The sequence below is a fragment of the Electrophorus electricus genome, chromosome 17 (genome assembly GCF_013358815.1).
Source record: "Electrophorus electricus isolate fEleEle1 chromosome 17, fEleEle1.pri, whole genome shotgun sequence".
Lineage (NCBI taxonomy): Eukaryota > Metazoa > Chordata > Actinopteri > Gymnotiformes > Gymnotidae > Electrophorus > Electrophorus electricus.
This window is the reverse complement of record NC_049551.1, coordinates 9,740,630-9,762,500: the sequence shown is the minus strand read 5'-3', so window position 1 is coordinate 9,762,500 and position 21,871 is coordinate 9,740,630. Positions and strand designations below refer to the sequence as shown.

General features: G+C 39.3%; 1 protein-coding gene across 1 annotated transcript; it reads right to left on the bottom strand.

Annotated features, from left to right (window-relative positions):
* Window positions 1–2,221: 2,221 nt before the first annotated feature.
* Window positions 2,222–20,302, bottom strand: grin3a (glutamate receptor, ionotropic, N-methyl-D-aspartate 3A). The gene is made up of 12 exons (XM_027010377.2): window positions 20,017–20,302; window positions 19,695–19,864; window positions 11,249–11,345; window positions 10,477–11,138; window positions 7,638–8,239; window positions 5,222–6,272; window positions 4,957–5,102; window positions 4,048–4,163; window positions 3,636–3,787; window positions 3,347–3,511; window positions 3,123–3,193; window positions 2,222–2,552 (listed from the first exon to the last, which is right to left on the bottom strand). The coding sequence occupies exons 1-12, from the start codon at window positions 20,300–20,302 to the stop codon at window positions 2,222–2,224; spliced, it is 3,849 nt and encodes a 1,282-aa protein (XP_026866178.2).
* Window positions 20,303–21,871: the final 1,569 nt, after the last annotated feature.

Sequence of the window (21,871 nt, the reverse complement as noted above, 5' to 3'; positions counted from 1 at the left end):
CTCCCTGTACAGAGCATGGCTTTATTTGATAGCACAGCATAACTGGGTCTTTTGACGCTGTTATGCCTTTTGGCTGAAACATGGTATTTTGATGACTATGTAAAAATTTGACATGATAGATATTTACGTTGGTCCTAATAACATTTATTAATTTATCAATCTAAATGATTATAGGATTATTTATAATGGCTCAAAGTCACTACGAATAATCATTGATGCTATTTACTGCATTATTTATCTATATCATCTTTAAGGTTTTGTTAAGATTCATCTATGAGATGCTAAGCATCTCTGTGAGAAATCTTTGCTCTTTGAGGAAAAACTAGTCTGTAAAATACCTGTGAAATACTTTTCCCATGGTATAGTGAGGCATGTATAGTACAGTAACATCAGTTTTCTCCACATTTTTTACAAACAATTTTTTTCTTTCTATTTATTCTGCTCATTATTGTTTATATTTGCTATTGGAATGTCCATTGTCACCAAGAGGAGGATGCCCCCTCACTGAGTCTTGGTTCCTCTCAAGGTTTCTTCCTCATGCTCTAGGGAGTTTTTCCTTGCCACTGTCACCCTTGGCTTGCTCACTGGGGGAATTGGACACAGACATATGTAGAGCTGCTTTGAGACGATGGCTGTTGTACAAAGTGCTATATAACTACATTTGACTTTGGATTTGTGCACAACCATACCACTACAATGTCAATATTAATGTCTATTACCCAAGTCAGTAGTGGTCCTACATTCAGAAATTGACCAGTTATGAACACAGTATAGACTAATGATATGATTATTTCCATTATTTTTCAGTTCTCTAATATGTTAATCAAATTCAAGTCAAATCAATGTGTTCCAAAGAGATGGTTTAAGACTTTGTTTACTGCAGATAAGATTTTTATGCTCTTTTGAAGGTGACTGCATTCAGTTATAAGCAGGCTTTTAAATGTTTTTTATGTGTCCCTAGTTGCAATAAGCCTGGTCTGCATGTCCTTTGCATAGCTTTATTGCATAGCCTGCAGGCTCACACCTCAACAGAAACAGTATAGAACTAAAGCCAGGTGTGTGCTATTCCACATGGAGAACACCAGTAACCATAACCCTATGAGCTGAGTGGCTTCAGCTCATACCTCTGTGTACACCAAATGGGTTTTGGCTGATTTCAAATTCAGTGTTGATGACTCTGAGCCTTAGCTTTAAGTCTATGTAATTTGTGAATTGAATATATACTGAACCATCACAGGAATAATATGCAGAACGTTTCATTTGGATACTAATATGATTGGTTTCAGTGCATGTTGTACAAACATCATTCTGTCAAAGTATTTTCTTTTTGCTGGATATATCATTTGAATTCAAGAAGACTATCTTAGCTGCTTACATATCCAAAAGGGAATATGTGCACTAGCTTTTAGATGTTACACCATTGAAATGCTCTAGTTGCCTTAAAATCCACCCAGGCAGTCATTGTTATAATAACTGTGGCAAGGCCGCTTCAAGATCCTCAATGTGTAGACCATTTTCATTCATTGCAGAAACTGAAGTCTTTGTGTTTTACGGTGGTAAATCTTGCCTATGAACTGCATTATTTTATAGCATGAAATCAAAACTAAATCCTCCTTACAAGTTGCATTGCAAATTAATAACAGAATCCATCTTCACAAATTTCAAATGTATTTCAAAGCTTCTTTTTAATTAATATACTCAGAACCCTGTAGCATTTCATGGTAAAACTCTCTCTGCAACCCATGAGACAGCTGTCATGCTGTCTTCAGTAAAATGGTTTAGTGTTTTATATCAGTATACAGGAGGTGATACCATACATCATACTTTGAAACCTTATATAAACAGCTAATAGCTGTTGCTTTGATACACAGAACACTTTCTCCATCGATAGTCACACTGCCTTGACAGCAGTCCTGCACAAATACACAGTACCAGTTAAAATGAAAGATCTGGGAAATGTTTGGTGTAGCCAACTGTCCATTCCCAGCCCATCTTCAACACCCTTCCAATTGGCCCAAAAGAAATATGAATTCGAGGAGTTAAAAAGTGAAAAATAATACTGCCCTTTTCAAAAACGTGCTGAGCAAAAAAACCCAAAAAAACCAAACAAAAACAAACAAACAAATAAATAAATAAATAAATTAAAAAATTGATCATTAGGTCGAAGTATTTGAATTCTGCAGTGCACATGTCTGGAGCCCCAAAACGAGTCAGCATAGTTCTAGGGCTCGGGTGCCATTTTTGTTTGCTGATACTGCTCTAGTTCCTTTTTCTTTTTGATTGCCAGCTGCAGCTGCTGTTTGATGATCTGAATCTGGGTCTCTAGGTCTGACAGCTCCTGCACTACAGGGCTGCATGCAAGGCCCAGCAGGTCTGTTTTCCCATTGGATGCGGCCTGTAGAGGGAGCTGCCTCTTCGCCTGCGGGGGAGGGGGCTCTTTGCACTGGAAGCAGTCCAGGTCGTTCTGCTGCCCCTCCTGGCTGGACAGATGCCGTTGTGTGCAATTCTCCGAGGCATTCCACAGAGCTTGTTGGTTATTTCCAAGGTTGCACCTTTTTGTAGAGTCAAGAAATAAAAGAATATTTCAGTTGTCAGGATGCAAATTCTGGTGTCTGCAAACTCAAAGCTCTCATGAATATCTCTCTCCATGAAAATCTGGTTCAGCAAGATATGGAATCCAACAAATGTAGTGGCTGTTTTGCAAGCTATCCAATTACACAGCTTGCAATATTTGGCCTTTGAGAAACAAATAAACTAATGTTTGAGAGTTTCACCCAGTAATTTGATTTTGACCAGGTAATCTATCCAAATTGGTAAACAGACATACTTCAGACATTGAGTCTGAAATTGAATTTGGAATGAACTCAACATCTGTTCAAACCATATGGGATATTGCATGCTATTAGCTGGAGATATTTATATGGGTAGATATTTATATGGGTAATGAATAAGCATGATTGGAAAATCTTTATGCTGTAATAAAGAGAAACAATGGAATGTCCATGATAAACCTTAACACATACTTGCAGTGTAAAGATAATCAATTTGTTTATAGGTTTCAGTGCCAATAAGCAGGTAGATAAATATATGTCAGTGCAAGCTGTGTAATAAGAGCCCCTTACGTTTTCTCTGGTTTCACAATTGTCGATAACTTTTCTTCATTGAAGGCTGGGTTAAGAGCTCGATGTAATCTCTGACAGAACAATCATATTAGTTGTTATTAAAAAAGAACATGGAGTAACACCTATTATAAATATGGTACCTTTAAACAAATCAGTTTTCAATTATTGATCTGTCATTGGTATGAAATTTGATTATAGCTATAAAAGACAACACATGGACTCACTTGACTTGTGTGAAGCCAGTATTTGTGCTGTGGTCTTCTCTGCATTCTGGGTATGACCCAGCGGTGGACAATGTGTTCGGCAATAGTGGTGACGAGAGACAAGGCAACTCCTACACTCAGCATTACAAATAACCCTGAGAAGTGTTTGATCCCCATCTGTAAAGTCTGGACATGAGCACAAAACGTATTTCAGATTATCCAGAAGGATGAGCATAAAGCTCCAGTCTCAGCCTTGCTACAAGGTGATGTAAAGAACAAAGTGCCACTGGTTTTTATTTGCTTCTCTTACCTCTGTCACAGCAAAACTTCTTTTTCCACAGGGCACCACTTTGTACCACTTATCATGCAGCATGTCCATAAACCCATCAGACTTGTACTGACTGACCAACTCTGAGATATTTGAAGTCAGAGGGGAGTTCTGTTTGAGACCAATGCCATAGCCTGTGGGTGTTGTTCATATATATTAATGCTGAACAACCCTGTAGTAAAATTAACTACAGTATGTAAATATTGTGACAGTTACAATATATTTCAAATCCAAATGCAGGGATTATGCATATGGTTTCTCTCATACAATCCAGTCAAACCTCTAGTAATTTTAAGGCTCAATTATTTAGTCATTTTAGGACTGGAGACAAAACTATTTGGTACTGAATATAATATTATTACAGAATTAAAGGTAGAACCACTGATTTACTTGCCTTCGATTGCAAATGGCTTTCCCACTGTGAGGGTTTTGCAGTCAGCATCAATAGACACTTCATAGTCTAAGAGGGCTTTGTCCATGATAAAAGCATCTAGTTTTTGTGGGTCCTCTCTGGAATTTCATGAGGAACATGACTGTTATTATTTTTTATTTGCACATAAACTGTATTTCAAAGTTCAAACAGCTAATTTATGAACTGTCAACCCTCTCTGCAGAAGCGCAACGTGGTGTTTTGTGAAGCACATCTCTGATTACAAGTAATATCAATATGCTCTTTGAACGGACAACATACTGTGGAGTTTAATGTGTATAATATGTCTGCATGCTTAGATGGCAGAAAGGAGTCTATATGTCACAAACTGAGTTTGTCGTGTGCAGTTTCAAAGGAATTTTATCTTGGAAACACAGTTTACAGTTGTATTTTAAGAAAAAATAAAAGCGGTACTGAAATCTGTGATGGCTGTTGCTGTTTGAGGGATTGATAAAATACATTATGTGGTGTGATTTGAGGGACAGCCTCAAAGTACTGCAGTTTGTGAAAGATGAAAATGGCAAATCTGACAATTATACCACCCAAAATAGAGTGGACATATACATTTTCAGGTGATGCAATCAGTTAAGTAGAATTTTATTTGCAGATGCCGTTTCCAAAACTCTATTCTATACATATAAATGCATGTTTTAATGAGTATCTAGTCATATCATAGGTCTATATGGACAAATAACTTGTTTTATAGCTGCTCCTTAGTGCCAGGATAACTTTTTTGCTTTTTCTACTGTCCAATATCTACATCATAGGCAATAGTAGTAGATATGTATGGCATGGTAGACCACAATAGAATATTCTGTCATTTATATAACTGAGGCCTTGAACAATCCTTGCTTGGGAAGGATTATGACTTACTTGAGGTGGTCTATTCCATCTGGTGTTGCAGGCACATTATATCGCCTCATGTATTCATGCATCTCAGGGAAGCTTTTTTTCACGTAATCCTCAGCGCTGCTCTCGCGAACAGTCCCGAAACGGAAACCTTGTGATGGATGGTGGAGCTTAAAGAAGAGAACCATTACCATTAGTAGTACTAGAGGATTTTGAACTAATTCTGACATCATATCTGGCCCTGAGCCATAATAAAACATAAAAAAAATAAACAAAACAGTGCCCTTACCTTAGGATCATGTATACCTGAGAGCTGTTCATAGGTTTTTTCCCCAACCATTACAGCAGCAAGATTGGCTGTGTATGTGGACAGACAAAACAGGCAGAATATAGCCCAGAGGTTCATAAGGAATCGACCTGTCCAGCACTTGGGAGGTTTAATGGCGGCAGTTCTTCCAAACAAGATGGCATAGCACACATTAAGTGCTGAGGAGAAGGAAAAGACCCTGTCCCGGTTCCTGCCCTTTGGAGTCATCCCGAAAGGACTCTTCCACTCATACAGCGTGAGAAATACTGCCGTTACATGCAGAGACACAAATATCCCCAGCCACATGCTCCAGTGAAGGGGCCACATGAAGGCCCCGATAGGCGCAGCTGTGTCCCTCGTCCTGACCAGGATGCCCAGGCTGGTGGAGAAGAAGGGGCTGGTAAAGTCGATCACCTGGCTGCGGGCTGAGTTGATGCTGAAGGAGGTGACAGCCAGGTGCGCCGCCCCACTCATGAGGTCACCCACCAGTCCCGTCCAGCGGCCATTCTTGTAGGCACCATACTTTCCATCCCCGACAGTGTAGAGGTTGAAGTTGAAGCCCATGTCCTCGGCCAGCTTCTCTAGCAAGTCAATGCAGTAGCCATAGCAACACTTCTTCAGCTCCATGGGCACAGTGTCATTGCCCCCCTGCAGGCCCTGGAAGAGGCTGTCCAGGAGGTCTGTGTTGTTTGTCAGTGGGTCAAGGCAAAGCTGCCCAGCAGGGCACAGGCCGTCCTCATCAACCTCACGCGTGAACACAAAAGGGTGCTCGACGAGGGTTACCACCCGCAAGTGCATCCGTGTGGAATGTCTCCAGTCACCCCCTGGGTAAGACTGCTTCTTGGTGGGCCAAGATCCATAATCCATTACTACTCTGCCCTGCTTCCAGCTACCCAGCCGGGTCCACATGGGGTTCCCAATTGGATCATGCTGCAGGTTCCAGATGAAGTGATAGCTTTCAGAGGTAATGACAGATTCTTCCAGAACATGAACGTAGCCACTTACACCATCAAAGGATGTGTTAGCCATGAATCTGGAGCACATAAAAACACAAGGCAGTTCCCAGTTAGAAATATTGCCGTTTCCTTCTTTCTTTGTTAAACTTTCTACAGTTATGTGGCATTTACGTTTTCAGCTTTGTGGATAAAGAAACAGCAGAAACAGAAGCAGAAGCAGAATTAAACACTTGTTAAATCTGCAATGAGCACCCACAATGAAGGCTGTGGCAGTTGGACAGGAAAAGCCAGTGTTAGCTGACACCATGCAGTTGACATGCTGCCTTCTGACTATGTTAACTACCTAGACAGTGTCTTGCACTACATCTCCTTGTGTTTTCCTCTCCCATCAGATTTCTCTGTACTCACTATGAAAATACTTTGTATCTATCAGTTTGTTGCTGTTCTTCTCATTTAGGATTATCAAGAAAGGGAAAAATTGAACATCAGCCACTAGTTTTTCCCTTTGTATGTAGAAGATGATCTTTTAAAGATGTGTGGGCATCCATTCAGTGGTGACCTGTCATTCAGAGTTTGTATGAAACCATTACATCTTTAATGTCACACAGCTTTTAGGTATTAGAGATTAATGCTGTACTTCTCCATTGGAATGAAAGTCCCCATATAGAAACATATCTAACAGTGCCACATTATATTTCAGGAGACTTTGAACACTCTAAGCTTATTGACACTTCCCTCATTGTATAAAAATCCAGAAATATCCAGCCTTATAAGATGTTTGAAATTGCATTCTACATCTCAAGTAAGGTACTGTGGCCAGTTTTATTTCTGTGTAGTTTTTCTGAGGTGACCTTACGTCAGAAAGATAGGTAGCTTTCATTTATTCATGACAGTCAATTGTCGACCATTTTATTTTTTGCCAGGTCATATGTGATGGCAGGCAGACAGGCCAAAGGCATTGCCCCAGGGCAGTTCACAATAGTTTGATGTTGCTTCACCAAACTGTGAAGTCTGATTATAGTTTGTTATATGCGTTTACATTTTTTTTAACTTAAGGCTAACACAGTGTTTTATTTACAATCTGGAATGTGTGAGTGCTGAATAGGTTTTATATTAGTTATTATTATAATAGTAATAGTTATATAATTTGGTCACAATCAAGATGTATGTGGATTTGACCCCCAGCCTGCTATTGGTTTCTAAGCTACTGCGTATATAATTAATATATGACTAATAAAAATGGCATCTAAATAACAAATTTCTACAGCATAGATAGAAGTTTTAAATGTCAGCCATTTATACAGACAGGTGGCATACTGCAAAGCTGCAAATTTTAAGGCAAAAGAACAGGCATGATTTGGCAAAATTAAATGATGCATCAAATGCAGCTTGAAATGAAGACACCGGACGCAAGCGTAAGGTCATGCATAAAAGGAACCTACCTCGAAAGATATTTTCCTGACGTGAGATTTTTTCCTTCAATTGCCATGCAGTTTGTGATTCCGGGAATAAGGGCAAGCTCTGGAGATACCAAGGCAGCTGATCCAACAGCCCTTGTTACAAACTCTAAAGTGTCCTGGACATAGTGGTCTAGAGAAGGCTGCCCCATTCGCCCGTGGGCCAGAAGTCCCAGTGGTAGCCCCTCTGTTCTTAACTCCTCTACGATTTGGAAGTCACCTAAAATCCAGTGGTAGTCTGGCAGCATTAAACCAAACTTTTCCACAGTCAAAAAGATCCTTCTTATGTCCCGGATGTCACACCCAAAAGTCACTATGGTGGATGTAGAGTCCTTGATAGATTCCAGGTGACCCAGCAGGGATGCCTGCAAGTCACTTTTGTTGCTGCTGTTGGTAGAAATGTTAACAACTGTTCCCAGGTGAAATCTGGAATTGTTGCGGAGCAGGAACACAAATCTGGAAATGTTCACTTCTTGGCACATTATGAGACTGACTTCATACCAGTTATTAATGGACAAGAGGGAGAAGATTAGGTCTGCCTGAGGAATTGGAGGATTCTGCATGGCCATCTGGAAATGGAGGGAGTTCTGTTGGGTGGGAATGGGAGTGAATTATTGCTCGTGTTGAACACATCCAATAGACACACATGTGTCGAGGAGCAAATAAATACCTCATTAACATTAGGCTGATTTCTTCGTAGGCCTCACAAAAGTCATGTGCATTATACAGTTGGTGGATGTTAAATATCGGTACTTCTAACAACTGTTAGAACGGTTAGTCTATGAAATGCTTAAAAGATCTTCTTAGCTTTCCTGGCAGGCTATTTTAAGTGACAGTATAAAACAGGCACTGATTAAGGAAATGTTTTCACAGATTTATTCCAAAATAAAGGGAGATTTATAGGTCATCATGAAGAATACCCCATTGACTCAGCCTGCTGGAGAACTGTAACTACTTTTCTAATGTTTTGCACAACTATATCATGCTGAGTTGACTTAACCTGTGGGTGTCCCTGTCTAAATGTTTAAGGTAAACATTCACCATGACTGTCATTCAATTTACACCATTCAGGGGACAAGGGACATGTTTGACATGCACTACACTTCTGAAGACAAATTTGGATTGTGATAGATGTGATTGACATACATTAATACTTCAAACCTCTTATAAACAGCTGGAAAATAAATTTTGCCCATGTAGCATATTCATTTTAAAAATAATTAATTGCTGGGGTTTTCACAGTGCTTCACAACATAGTACTACGACAATCTGACATTAACTGCTTATCAAATATCAAACAATGTTTATTGGAGTAAGACAGATGATTTTGCAGTGTGTTGATTTACTATGCAAAATATTGATTAAAATCATCTTGACCATATTTTCATGATCAAGTAACCATGTCTAACCTTTAAATTAATACTTTAAGGCATAAAGATTAAAGATTTCATAGCCACCTCATTATGGAATTTGAGTTATAGAATGAAAGAATATATTACTTTTTTAAATTCTATGTTGTAAATTTATGATATCCTCCATATGCTTTGTTCCCTTTTTTGCCTTCTCTTCATATGTTTAACATTATGTTTGCAAATAATCAATTTTAACTATCATGTTAGGGTTGTGTTGCATGCCATGTTATGACACACGCAAGCTTCCTGGGTGCGTGTCCTGACTCTCTGGCTCACAGCCCCTTATCAGACCAAGTTGCATTACACTAGACCATTCACAGATGCCTTTAGATTTTTAGGTTAATGGCTTTTGATGATATACCTGCTGCTTTGATGGTAATGCTAAAACCCTCTGAGATCCCAGAGTTAATCATTTTAATATTATATTATCCACATGGCACTCATCTGTGTATAATAAATCTTTTGCTGCAAGGCGAATAAACACTGGAGACAAGACAGAATGCATTCAGCAGGAATCTTAAAGTGGGGGTTACTGTAGAAATCTTGCACTTTTCTTCATGTACCTCAAATACAAGTTACCACTGTAAACAGGGAGTGTCACTGCATCTATAACAGACAATGCCAAAGATCAATAACAAACTTGATCCAACACTCACAGAGCTTTTTGGTAACCCAGTAAATGTATTGAATTCAAACTAGGCTAGCGTTCTCCTGAACACATACAATCAAAGACCTGCCTAACCAGAAGATGGTGCTAACTTCAAATGATCTGACATGGCAGAACATGTCCTGTGGGGAATTTTACTAAACATCACATGGACAGGCCTGATTTACAAAAGCACAAACTGTATGTGGACTGAGGACAAGTTTACAACCTCATACACTGAACTATTGTTTGTTATGAAACAGACATCTTGTGCATACATCAGTGAAAATATAAATATATCCTAAAAGAGGCAAAATGTGCACAACAAGTGTATTTAAATAATAGGCACTTAGTTTGGGGGAATCCTGATTCCTAGTGACTCCCTGATTCCTTATTCCTTATATAATTGTGAATATTAATTGTCTTAGGTATTAATAAAACTGTTGTATTACAGGAAATGCTGCAGTAGCTGTTGAGGCCATGCAGTGTGCAACAAACTTACTCTCACAAAATGCTGCCAATGCAAATAAATCACATTAATGTTATAAATGACTGGCACACAGTTTTTAACATACTGTTGTAAATAAAAAAACAAAAATGTAAACTGATGCTAGTGACAAGGAAACAATAATAGTAGAACTCTCCAAGGTGCTGAAAAAAAATGCTTTCAAAATACCCCTCAACTGTATAAAAGCTCACAAAAGCTAAAAAGGCCCACAAAAGTGTACAGTGCATGCTATGAAAGAAGAAGAAAAAAGATGCATACCTGACTCTGTCGTTTGAACTCTTTTTGAACGACGCTAATGATTGGAATCTGAAGTGAAGATGATATAAATTCCAACTTCACCAATTCGTCTCTGTTTTGAGGAAATGCCAATATAGCAGAAACTCCTTGAACAATCACAGTGTGACAAACACTTTGGAGGAAAGACGCTGGGTCGGTACACACAGGTGCAGAGGAAGAAGAAAAAGAGAAGGCTGGTAATTCCCCAAGACCTGCTTCAACAGCCATCACCATCTCCAACGACAAGTTGTATGGTAAAAGACCTGGCAGTCGGTTAAGGGTCTCCATAGCAAGTAATACAGAGTCTCTTGGTAGAAACATTCTCTCAGTTTCCACTTCTTTGAACATGTTTATACTTTTGGCACCTTTATGTTGGTTATTCACTGAGCCCCTAGTCTTAATGCCCCTTAAGCCATGTTCATGCACACTTTTTGTGATTAATTCCAGCCCATTGTCGCCTGTTTCTCGATCTGCATCCCACTCCCAGTTGAAACCTTTTCTTCTGGAAGAATTTTGCCTCACTACACGGGGCTGAAGGTCTAGGGCCCCAACTCTCACTGTATGTCCTATCCTTTTCAAAATCTGACATGGCTGTGGATGAGCAAGGGAAGCAGGAGCCAAAACAAACATCAAGGCGCCTGGCGCTAGGAAAGGGAGCAGCACCAACCTGCTGAACGTACCCCAAATACTCGAACCCGTCATTACTCAGACCAACCTTCTGATGTGCTCGTGAAACGATGGATTCCGCGTCTACCTGCCTGCCTCCTGGTCCCTGCAAAGCGGCAGTTAGATCGCTCTTCGGTAAATAACCTAGGCGCAGCAAAGTTGAACTCCTGGCCACCAACAGGCTTCTGGGTGACCGCAAGCAGCACACACGCGAAACGTGTTTCAAAACAGTCGTTTTTCATCTCAGAAGATTAAAATGAAGGTCAAGAAGGTGAAAGAAATCTCCGACTTAAGTTTGTGCGTTCTCGAACGATGAAAAGCAACCAGTAAAGAAGATTATAACACAAAAAAAAACAATTTTCATCCCCAAATAAATTCAAAAATAGATGCGGAGGTGTACAAAATTACAAATAAGGCAGCCGTATCCATTCTTTGTTTAATGCTTTCGTTGCTTGTAAGTAAAAATTTCCGCGATCTATTCCATAATTTAAAACGACGTCGAAAGAGATTTACGCGTAGAGGACGGAAAAAATAAAAATCTGATAAAGGGTAATCCAAAGACTTTTCCCAAGCAAAACAGCCAGGCTATTTCGTTTGCTGAACTCCCATAGTGACACCTGAACGGTGCAAATATTTGGCTCGACTGACTCAGGCGTTTAACCCAGTAGATGCCGCGCAACGTGATCAATTAACTTCTTTTTCTATAGGTTCCAGCTTGAAGTCATCATATCATTTTAAAGCTACGTATGGAAAGGCTTTTGCATAACAGACAAATGAATAAGAAGAGATTAATTCCATATATGTGTAAAGATTTAACAACAACAACAACAACAACAACAACAACAACAACAACAACAATAATGTGAAAATGCAACGTGTAGCATGGCATTTTAAAATGATTTTTAAAACAAAAAACATAGTCAATGTATGTGTGGTGATTTGCTTTGAATGATTTTACTTACAAGATGATATATGAGTGAAATGAAACGAGAGAATATCGGCATAATAATATCGGCGACACATGTCATTAGTGCAAATTAGCCCCAAGGTGGCGTTCTTCGTTACTGCAGTGATGGAGTTACCTTTATTGACCTCCTGACCTCCACTGACAGTCCTTTCAATTGCTCTTAAGTTGTCACTTCACAGTAGTAATTCAGTACAGCCGGTGCTGTGTTTGGTTTTGGTTGTTCTGGTTAGTGAAGGTTGCGAAGGGGAAAAGGTATTCCTAGGTGACATAGAGAAATTATAGCATGTAGGTGCTCAGTTGCCTATAACTGAAGTGAACAGCTCAAAATATGATACTGATAACTAGCCTTATACTTTCACTAATGTGTTCACATTGATGACAATGATGATAATCATGCTGCAAAATTTCTAAACACTTTGGATAATAACATTAAAACAATATTTCAAACACATTTTTAATCAACCACATTTTTAATACAAAAATATACCTTTAATGTGGTGACAGAAATTAAAAATCTAACAGCTATTTGATATTAGCCAGATTGATCTGCAGTGTCAAAGGTTTGCTCCATAAACCTTTGTCAGCATATTTGGATTTCATGTCACCAATCTAAATGCACAGTACACACTTCTTACTACACAGTGACAGTGGTGACCAACTTTAAGTGTGCAGCTAAAGTGACAGTTTTGAAACTTGCATTTTTATTTTTAATTTATGAACTAATTGGGAATATATTGTTTTCCTAGTGATTTCAATACCACAATAGTATGTCAGGATACCCCTATCTGCGGCAACATGCCTGTTCAGTAGTTATGTATAATGCCTACAAAAGCAGAATGATTTTAGCTAACAGTGATTAACCTTGCTTTACTAGCCTTGAACTATTTACCAGAATCAAAACGGTTACTCTTAAAACAAAGAGCTTTGAATGAAAACTTTGGAAAGAGCACCATTAATGTTAAAATAGTATAAACAGGTAGGGGATGGGGGGTGGTAGAGCATTCAGAATGTGGTAATACTCCCCAGAAGCTTCCCCACCTGTTTTTTGTTGTAAAGCAGTAGTGCATAACCTACTGTATTGTGCGAAATTGACTATGAAGAAAAAGTCAGTCCTGCTCATATCACTTGAGTATATGTTATTTACATAGCTAGATCTGCTCGAGTCCATCTTTACACATTATAGTTCCCTAATTTACACACCTTTGTACTTGGACATGCCTAATAATCTATTTTCTCTTTCTGCTGAGGTACACCCACTCCTGATATCTTGTTACTGAACCTCATCCCATCTCAGCTGCTACGGCTCCTCCCACCACCATCCCATTGACCCCCCCCCCCCCCCGCTGTGGCTCCTCCCACAACCCCCATTTTCCCCTGGCCAACCTCCCCTCCACCCCACCCATACTTTCCCCTGGAAACACACTCTTGTGTAAGATGGGTTTTGAAACACATACACTCATCAAACCCATACTAGAACTTGTAGAAAACTGGAATATACATTAATTGCTTATTTTTATATTTATTTATTTGTTTGTTTTTCCTCACACAATGTATTTTGCTCTTTATTGTTTATAATGTTGCTACTATACTATCCATTGTTGGCCAGAAGAAGATGCCCCCCCCCCCCTTTTGAGTCTTGGTTCCTCTCAAGGTTTCTTCCTCATGCTTGTAGGGAGTTTTTCCTTGCCAGGATTGCCTTTGGGTTGCTCACTGGGTGACTGGACTCAGACATGTATAAAGCTGCTTTTTGAGAAGGGCTAGTATAAAAAGTGCTATATAAATAAATTTGACTTGACTATTTAGTGTGGTTTAGGCCCCTTGGCCTTGCAGTCCTGTCCCATCTATCCTACTGTGATTTTTAGCTTGGCCAGAAGCAGCCCATCAATATTGCAAATCATTACCTAATGATATTGGATGGATAATGGGACACCAGTAATTAATCAAAGCACACATTGCCATTTAAAATAGTTTCTATTTTAGCATAAATGTATTTGGTACTATTTAATATATTAGACATTCTTCATAGTGTGATTGGTGATGAAGCAGGCAATTACACATCAATGCAGTTTTGAGTAAATTTTTGCACATTACAGCTTATTTAGTTTCATTTGCACATCCATTTAGCAGATTTGACAGTGTGATGTATTCATGTAGAAGATTTATTTTAATGTTGCTCACTCACAGTTAAATTTCTGCTGATATTAAAAGTCTTTTTGTTTCAGCCTCTGTTATTGACTTTTTACAGCACAAATGCTGTTAGCTATGTGAAAATGAATTATGCTGAGATACGCAGATTCAACAACATTCAAATACATAATGTTCTGTGTTGATTTATTCAAATTTAATAGTTTGTGGTGCAAACATAGCTCTATGGATGCTGGCTTTAAACTATGAACAGGCTCTTTACTACTTCAACCAATTCTGTTCCTCAGATTGTCAGTGGTGGTTAATGCATCATTCAAGGAGAGATTCAGGCACTGCTTGTTTATTTAATGATTTAGATGGTGATTCATCAGTTTCACTCATGTTTACAGATGTCATACTAACCTTGTCTATTTGGAGTCTACGGCCTATTATTGCAAAGCACAGTTTGAGTTAGGCATCCCATACCTGATTTTAATATTCACTTTGAAAGTGCATAACTTTCAATCAATTATTCATTCTATGGGTATCACTAAAAGACAGATAAATGCCAGATAAATAATTAGAATCCTTTTCCCCCAATTTGTCTTTGGAACCTAGTTTCATTGATCATTTCTCCAAAATCCTTATGCATACTTGATCCTTCTCTAATGCATTTACTTAACTCTTCTCTTATTCTGGCTTATATTTCCAAAAACTTTCAGGTATGTTATTAAACCATTAATTATTTCTAAAGTAGTAGAAAGAGCAGTTTAATTGCGGCTATACAACTATTTGCAGTCTACTTACATACATAAATTATTTTAGTCTGTATTTAGACCTGAACATAGCACTGAAATCATGCTAATAGGTAGTTAACAATCTTTTAATATCCTCTGATAAAAGATGCATCTCTTTTCTAGTGCTTTGTTTGATATCATAGACCATGCCATCTTACTGGACTGGAAACTGTCTGGAAACTGTCACAGCATGGCCCCCTCCTCCTAGAATTATCCCCATTTCCATGTGATGCCTTGTTGGTGTTTGTGTGTGTGTGTGTGTGTGTGTGTGTGTGTGTGTGTGTGTGTGTGTGTGTGTGTGTGTGTGTGTGTGTGTGTGTGTGTGTGTGTGTGTGTGTGTGTGAGTCTTAATTGCAATGCCCCTCCCTTGTTAACTGGTCCATGTGTCACAACTGTACCTTGTTATTGTCATTGTTAATGTGTGTATTTAAGGCCCTGTTTTGCTTGTCGGTGTTTGACCCTGTGTATGCTGCGTTTCAGCTGACGTAGTATGTTTTAGACTGTTTATCTTTCGTCACATTTTGTCTTGTTTTCATTCAGTGTTGTTTGTGTTTTGGTTTCATTTTGTTGCATATTAAACAAACCTGTGTTTGTTCAAATGAACAGACACAGAAACAGAAACATTCATTATCATTAGAGTACAGGCATTCTCCTGGTTTAAATCCTATTTGAGAGATTGCTATCAATTGATCCTTGTACAAATTGAATGCTTTGAGCTTACAAAAGTAAAATATGGTTATCCACAAGGGTCAATACTGGGTATTTTATTATTCTCATTACACATGCTATTGTTAGGCACAATTATTCATAAGCGTGGCATTAGCTTCCATTGTTACATGGTCTATATTCAGCCACATGTATCTGCTAATCATGATAATACCCATACAAATAAAAGAGTAAGGATTGTGCAAAGAAAATGATAAACTGGATGACAATTTACTTTCTCCTTCTAGATTCTGATAAGACTCAAATCAAATCAAATCAAATCAAAATGTATTTATATAGTGCTTTTTACAACAGATCTTGTCACAAAAGTCTGGTGGGCTACAACAGGCGGACATCAGGGGTTGGTGGTAGTAGCCATGGCAGATTATTAGACATGTCCATGTATGAGGGTGTGTAAATTAGGGAACTATAATGTGCAAAGATGGACTCTGACAGATGTAGCAATGGCAACACAGCTAAAACAACAGAGCCAGAAGGAAACCCAGGCATGAGGGCACCCTGGAACATCAGCACTCCGCTGCACTCAGTCAACAAACTTGAGCGACAAAAAAGAGGCAAAGTGACAGCAGAAGACTGAGATGCTATTGCTTCCATGGTTACAAGATGCAAATATTCTACTATATCATGTTTTTCAGTTACACCCAAAACCTTTGTTAAAAAAACTTGGATATTATTAACCACGATCTCTTTTTTTGACACACATATATTCAATGTTACTAAATCTGCCTTTTTCAGTTTACCTAATATTTGTAAACTGAGACATATACTTTTTTCTTTGGCTGTAGAGAATTGGTCCATGCTTTTATTTCATCAAGACTGAGTGATTCCAATGGTTGTGTAATAAGATGCTCTAAAAAGTAATTAAATAAACTCTAACTTGTACAAAATGCAAGGGTCCATACAGAGCTATAGAAGGTTTTATCATATTAGTCATATTCTTTCAGCTTTGCACTGGCTCCCAATTAAATTCCAAACTGACTTTAAAATACTTCTGTTGACATATAAAGTGCTAAATTGTATGGCTCCAGAGTATCTGAGTGAATTCACTGAATACTATAATCCACTACGTCTACTGCACTCTCAAAATGTAGGCTTTCTCTTAGGTCTTAGAATTAGTAAAATTAAAGCCGGGGGAAGGCTCTTCTCTAATAAAGCCCATCAGATATGGAACAGCCTTCCATAAGCACAGGATTCAGACCAAGTTTTAAATCTAGGTTAAAGTGTTACTTATTCACTCAAGCTTTTGGTTAGCATCCTCATAAAGGTCTAGAGCCTGGGGTCCCCTGAACATAACTTTTTGTAGTTTTCTAAGGTGTCATCACTTGGGTTTGTGATGATGATATGGGAGTAATGCAATGTCTCAGAGAGCCCTTAGGACTGTTGTTAAACTCTTACAGATAGGCCTGCCTGCATGCTGATCACTGCCTACTACTACTGATCTACTGTTTATAGACTGTTCATCTATTGTTCCTTACAGATCTATATATCCATATAACTATATCTTCCTGTTTTATCTGCATTTTACTGCCGAGATGATGCCAACCCTGGATTAAACTTGCTCATCGGTGATGAAGTATCTGAGATGATGCCAGGAAATATACCGGTGACACTTCCACCCACTCCATGTGCTCCAATGGATGCAGAAACAGATCGCCAACCCTAGACCCACCAGAGAAACTGAGACTCCTACATTTACACTGAACTGGCTACATGGACTATATATAATGTATCATGTATATATATATATATATATATATATATATATATATATATATATATATATATATATATATATATATATATATATATATATATATATATATATATATATATAATGTTGTTGGTTTGCTCATTAATGATCTAGACCCAAACATTTGCAAAGCTTCTTTGTGATTTGTGTTTTAAAAACTGCTATATAAATAAATTTGTCTTTGCCCTTTATAAGTACTCTGTTTCTGACCACATGAATGATGTTGGCTGGACCCAAAACCATACCATAACCAGTTAACTGTGTTATTCCGGTGCTGTGAATAGTCTGCCAAGCAAATACTATTTGTTTAGTAGTGGTCCTGTTGTTAGAAACTGACCAGTAATGATTGGGATAGTGGATTGAATTACAGCAATTGTATGGTTAACCCTGTATGACAAATAATGTATAACTTTTTTTCAGCCATGCAAATAAATGTTTTAGTTTATGTTCTTGACACACAATGGGACAATGGTTATAAAGTAATGCATGCTTTTAATAATATAATCCCACAAATATGAGCCCATGAAGAAATGAATTGGGATTGGTTTGAAGAAAAGTTGATCAACACTCAGAAAGATATAAACTGCATACATTATCTTATTTTAATATTTATTATGTCTGTTTTAAGGGCAAATGGATTATTACTCTCTTCCAATTCCTCACAGAGATTAGACTTGAATAATTCTCCTTGTAAGGCTGCTTTTTGATTAAACTACTTTATTTATGAATTCCCTCCTCCCTATGCCATGACAAGAAAACAAAGTATTCTTAAATTAAATCTGTACTAGCAGATAGGTGAATGTTAGTTTTGAAAGAAGCAACTTTAAATAAAAAAACACTTGTCAGAATAGATAACAAATGTCTGTCAATGTGTAACTGTTAGATTGAAAGAATCTTTTTATCTTTATTTTTATCTTATTCAAATTGTCTTGACTGCAGGGCCAAAATTTAGTCAAAACCTAGTGCTGTATCTGTTTAATCCATATTCACCCCTAATGCTGATGAAAAACTATTTACTCTTTAGCATATCTCCTAAAGGTATGTTGCATTTGTATTAAGTTATAGCATGTTGTACTAAATATGTTAAATTAATCAAGTGAAAACTTACAATCAGAAGAATGGTAATCATTGGTGCATAGAATGCTCTTTATTTCCTCTTAAATTCTTCTTTATTTCCCTTAGACTTGTCAGGCCATCTTTTCCCCCTAATCAAGGATGAATCCCTAAGGTGGACAACAAGGATCTCTTGTTCTTTGACAGCTTTTCTGTCATTTTAGAAAGGGTAACAAGAACTCAGAGTCTTGGGAGGATAGAGGCATTCTCTGCATAGCCAAACAGCAGATGCAGAGTCAAAGAAGCTTAGTCTCCCAACAACACAGATGTGTCACATATGTCACACAAAGCCCTCTTGCTAGACTCAACACAACAAACGCATCTGTCGATTTGCACATGCTAATTTCTCAGAAGCATAAGGTCTAAGTGAAATATAATATCATGTGTGCTTTTAGTGATGGTGGAGTGGAAAAGAAGCACAGCTACTTTGTCTTGCATGGTATGTGTAATGTTAGGAGGCTAAGCAGGATGCAGGGATGAGTTATATTGAACAAAAACATACATTTATTTCCACAGAGAACAAAGACTATGTAGCAACTGAGCTAGCATAACATCAAACACTGACAACAGAACCATAGGGGATTATATACACACGTAAATGAAAAACAATTACAAACAGGTGTGACACATGGGGGGCGTGGCCACACGGATGAACACACACACACACAGGGAGACACTTGGGAGGAGGGGCCATACTGTGACAGATCCCCTTCTCAACGGCGTGACTGCTGGCACGCCATCCTATTGGGCTCCGGCCCCGAAGCCAATGCCAAATGGCGAAGCTGGAGGACCAAGCAACCTGACATGGGCCAGCGCGAGCAGGCCAGAGGGGGCAAGGACAGGGACCAGGATGACAACAGACACAGGAACGGACACACTGACAGGCACAGGCACAGACACAAAGGGGAACAAAGCAACTAAGACAGACAATGTGATGGGGACGGACAGTGACACAGACAGGTACAAAACTACATAAAGGACTATTAAAGAGTCCAGGCAAGCCAGCAGCAGCCCCAGCCTGTCCCCCAGTCATTGGCAGGGCTGGAGTCCTACCCACCTGTGGGGGATCGCCCCTCGCCAATTTGGGGGGCAGTGACTTCCACACCCCCATTCCAGGAGGCGCACCAGTTACTTTGCCAGTCTCTGGGGTGGGCACTGGTGTCACCTCCCCCTTGCCTCTATGAGGCTTAGGTACAGGCGCATGAGTTCCGGGGCTGTATGCATGCCCTAGTAGAGGGAGTTTCCTCCTCAGACGAGGTCGCCTCTAGGAGTTTCACACGGGCTAGCTTGCTTGCTCCTAGGAGAAACCTCCTTGGTGGAGCCTTGGGCTGTATCATAAAGAGGCTACTCATTCCCAGAGATGACAGAGTGAACCTCACTGTCCGCGAGAGAATCCCCATGGAGGACCTCCTCCACCTCCATCAGTGGATCCTGCACATAATCTGATCCCAAGTCTGACCGCAGACTGACGTCGATGTACTCCCCTCTCTCTCCATACACAGCGTAGCCCTCATAATAGTCCATGTAGGGGTCATTGGACCCAGCGAAGTCCACCTCCGAGTGCTGGTTCTCATAGTCTGGCTGGTCTCCGTGGGAATCAGCAGAGTCTGACCCCAGACCATACACAGGGCCCCCCCAAAATTGTCCAGTGGGTTCCTCCCCCATTGTGGACCCTTGGAGCGAGGCCAGGATGAACAAAGGTCTCGCCGCAGGATGGGAGGAGTCCACGTAGTCCGACTTCGAGGACTGAAATCATTATAACAGTCCTGGTAGCCAGACGTGGTTCTGCAAGACTCCCCCGCTTCCGCATCTGGATCACAACCACCTGGACCACGCTCACCTGGACCACTCTCCCCTATTGTGGGAGTCAGGAGGGTGCCCAAGAACATGGGGGGTTTCCCTGCAAGAGCTGTGGGAGGGTGTTTACTTCCCTTCTTTCCCTTCTTCTTTTTACCTTTCTGAGGCATCCTTCGTCGATCGGTGTTTCTGTAACGTAGCCTAAGGAGGCTGTGGGGATGAGTTGAACAAAAACATACATTTATTTCCACAGAGAACGAAGACTATGTAGCAATCGAGCTAGTGTAACATCAAACACTGACAACAGAACCATAGGGGTTTATATACACACATAAAAGAAAAACAATTACAAACAGGTGTGATATATAGGGGGCGTGGCCACACAGCAAACATACACACACACACACACACACACACACACACACACACACACACACAAACACACACAGGGAGACACTTAGGAGTGGGGACCGTACCGTGACAATATGAATGCATATTTGAAGGACTATAAATCACAAGATGATGTTCACATGTCAGACAATGCTTTTTTTGTTTACCAATGCATTCATTTTCTAAGATACATATGTGTGTGGATGTAAAGAAAGACATGATGATTAAATAATTTTAGATAACTGTGTCAGTGAGAATCTTAGAAGTACTGGAAATCAGCCACACCACATTAAGATTTCCACCCCTGGGGGTAAGCTTCTTATATATGGTTAGCTCCCTGTCCTCTTCTTCAGAATAGCCAGTGCTATACCCTTATCTTGCATAGACTTCTTAAATTATCTGGACTGTTCAAGTAAAAATGATTTGTTGTGTGTCCTAAGCTTGTTTTTAAGAAACATGTAACTTTCCATAACTGATGCAAGCTCAACATCCATTGTGAACACCCTCTGTAAAACACAAACTAACAGCGACAGCTTCATTACAGCTTAATAAACAGCTTAATTTGAACAGAACGATAAGACATTTCAGTTACAGGTCATAGACACATGTTTATGTAATGTAATAGATTATTGTCACGCCCCAGTCATCTAAAGAATCCCAAGTCACACTTCACAACCACGCCCCTGTTAACAATCACATGTTTGTAATCACTTATCCGTCATTTCACTCCAGTGCTTTGAGTTTGAGCCTCCACTCCTGTCTGCTGTGCTTGCTGCTCTGCCATTTACAGTGCGGCTTCTCTGTATTGTTGCTGCTGGTGCCACTACTAGCGCCTTTTGTTCTGTTGTTCTGTTTTTGGACTCTTCATTAAATCAGTTCTCTGTTATATTCACTTGGCTCTTTCTCTGTGTCTGCATCATGTTGCAGTCAGGCTGGTTACTAAATGAAAGCATGCTCATGGGTCTTTAAGTATTTGCATACGTTAACATGAATCTGCTGACAGAAGCGTGCTAAAAAAAACTTCTAATCAATTTAAATGTCACAAAA

What these genes read in the sequence shown, in the direction of transcription:
- grin3a (XM_027010377.2), bottom strand. Translation starts at nt 20,302, where the DNA reads ATGGGGGAGGAACCCACTGGACAATTTTGGGGGGGCCCTGTGTATGGT. An exon ending in GAAGTTTTGCTGTGACAGAG is followed by an intron (nt 3,512 to 3,635) that starts GTAAGAGAAGCA and finishes GCTCATGTCCAG; the next exon opens with ACTTTACAGATGGGGATCAA. An exon ending in ATTGTGAAACCAGAGAAAAC is followed by an intron (nt 2,553 to 3,122) that starts GTAAGGGGCTCT and finishes CTCTACAAAAAG; the next exon opens with GTGCAACCTTGGAAATAACC.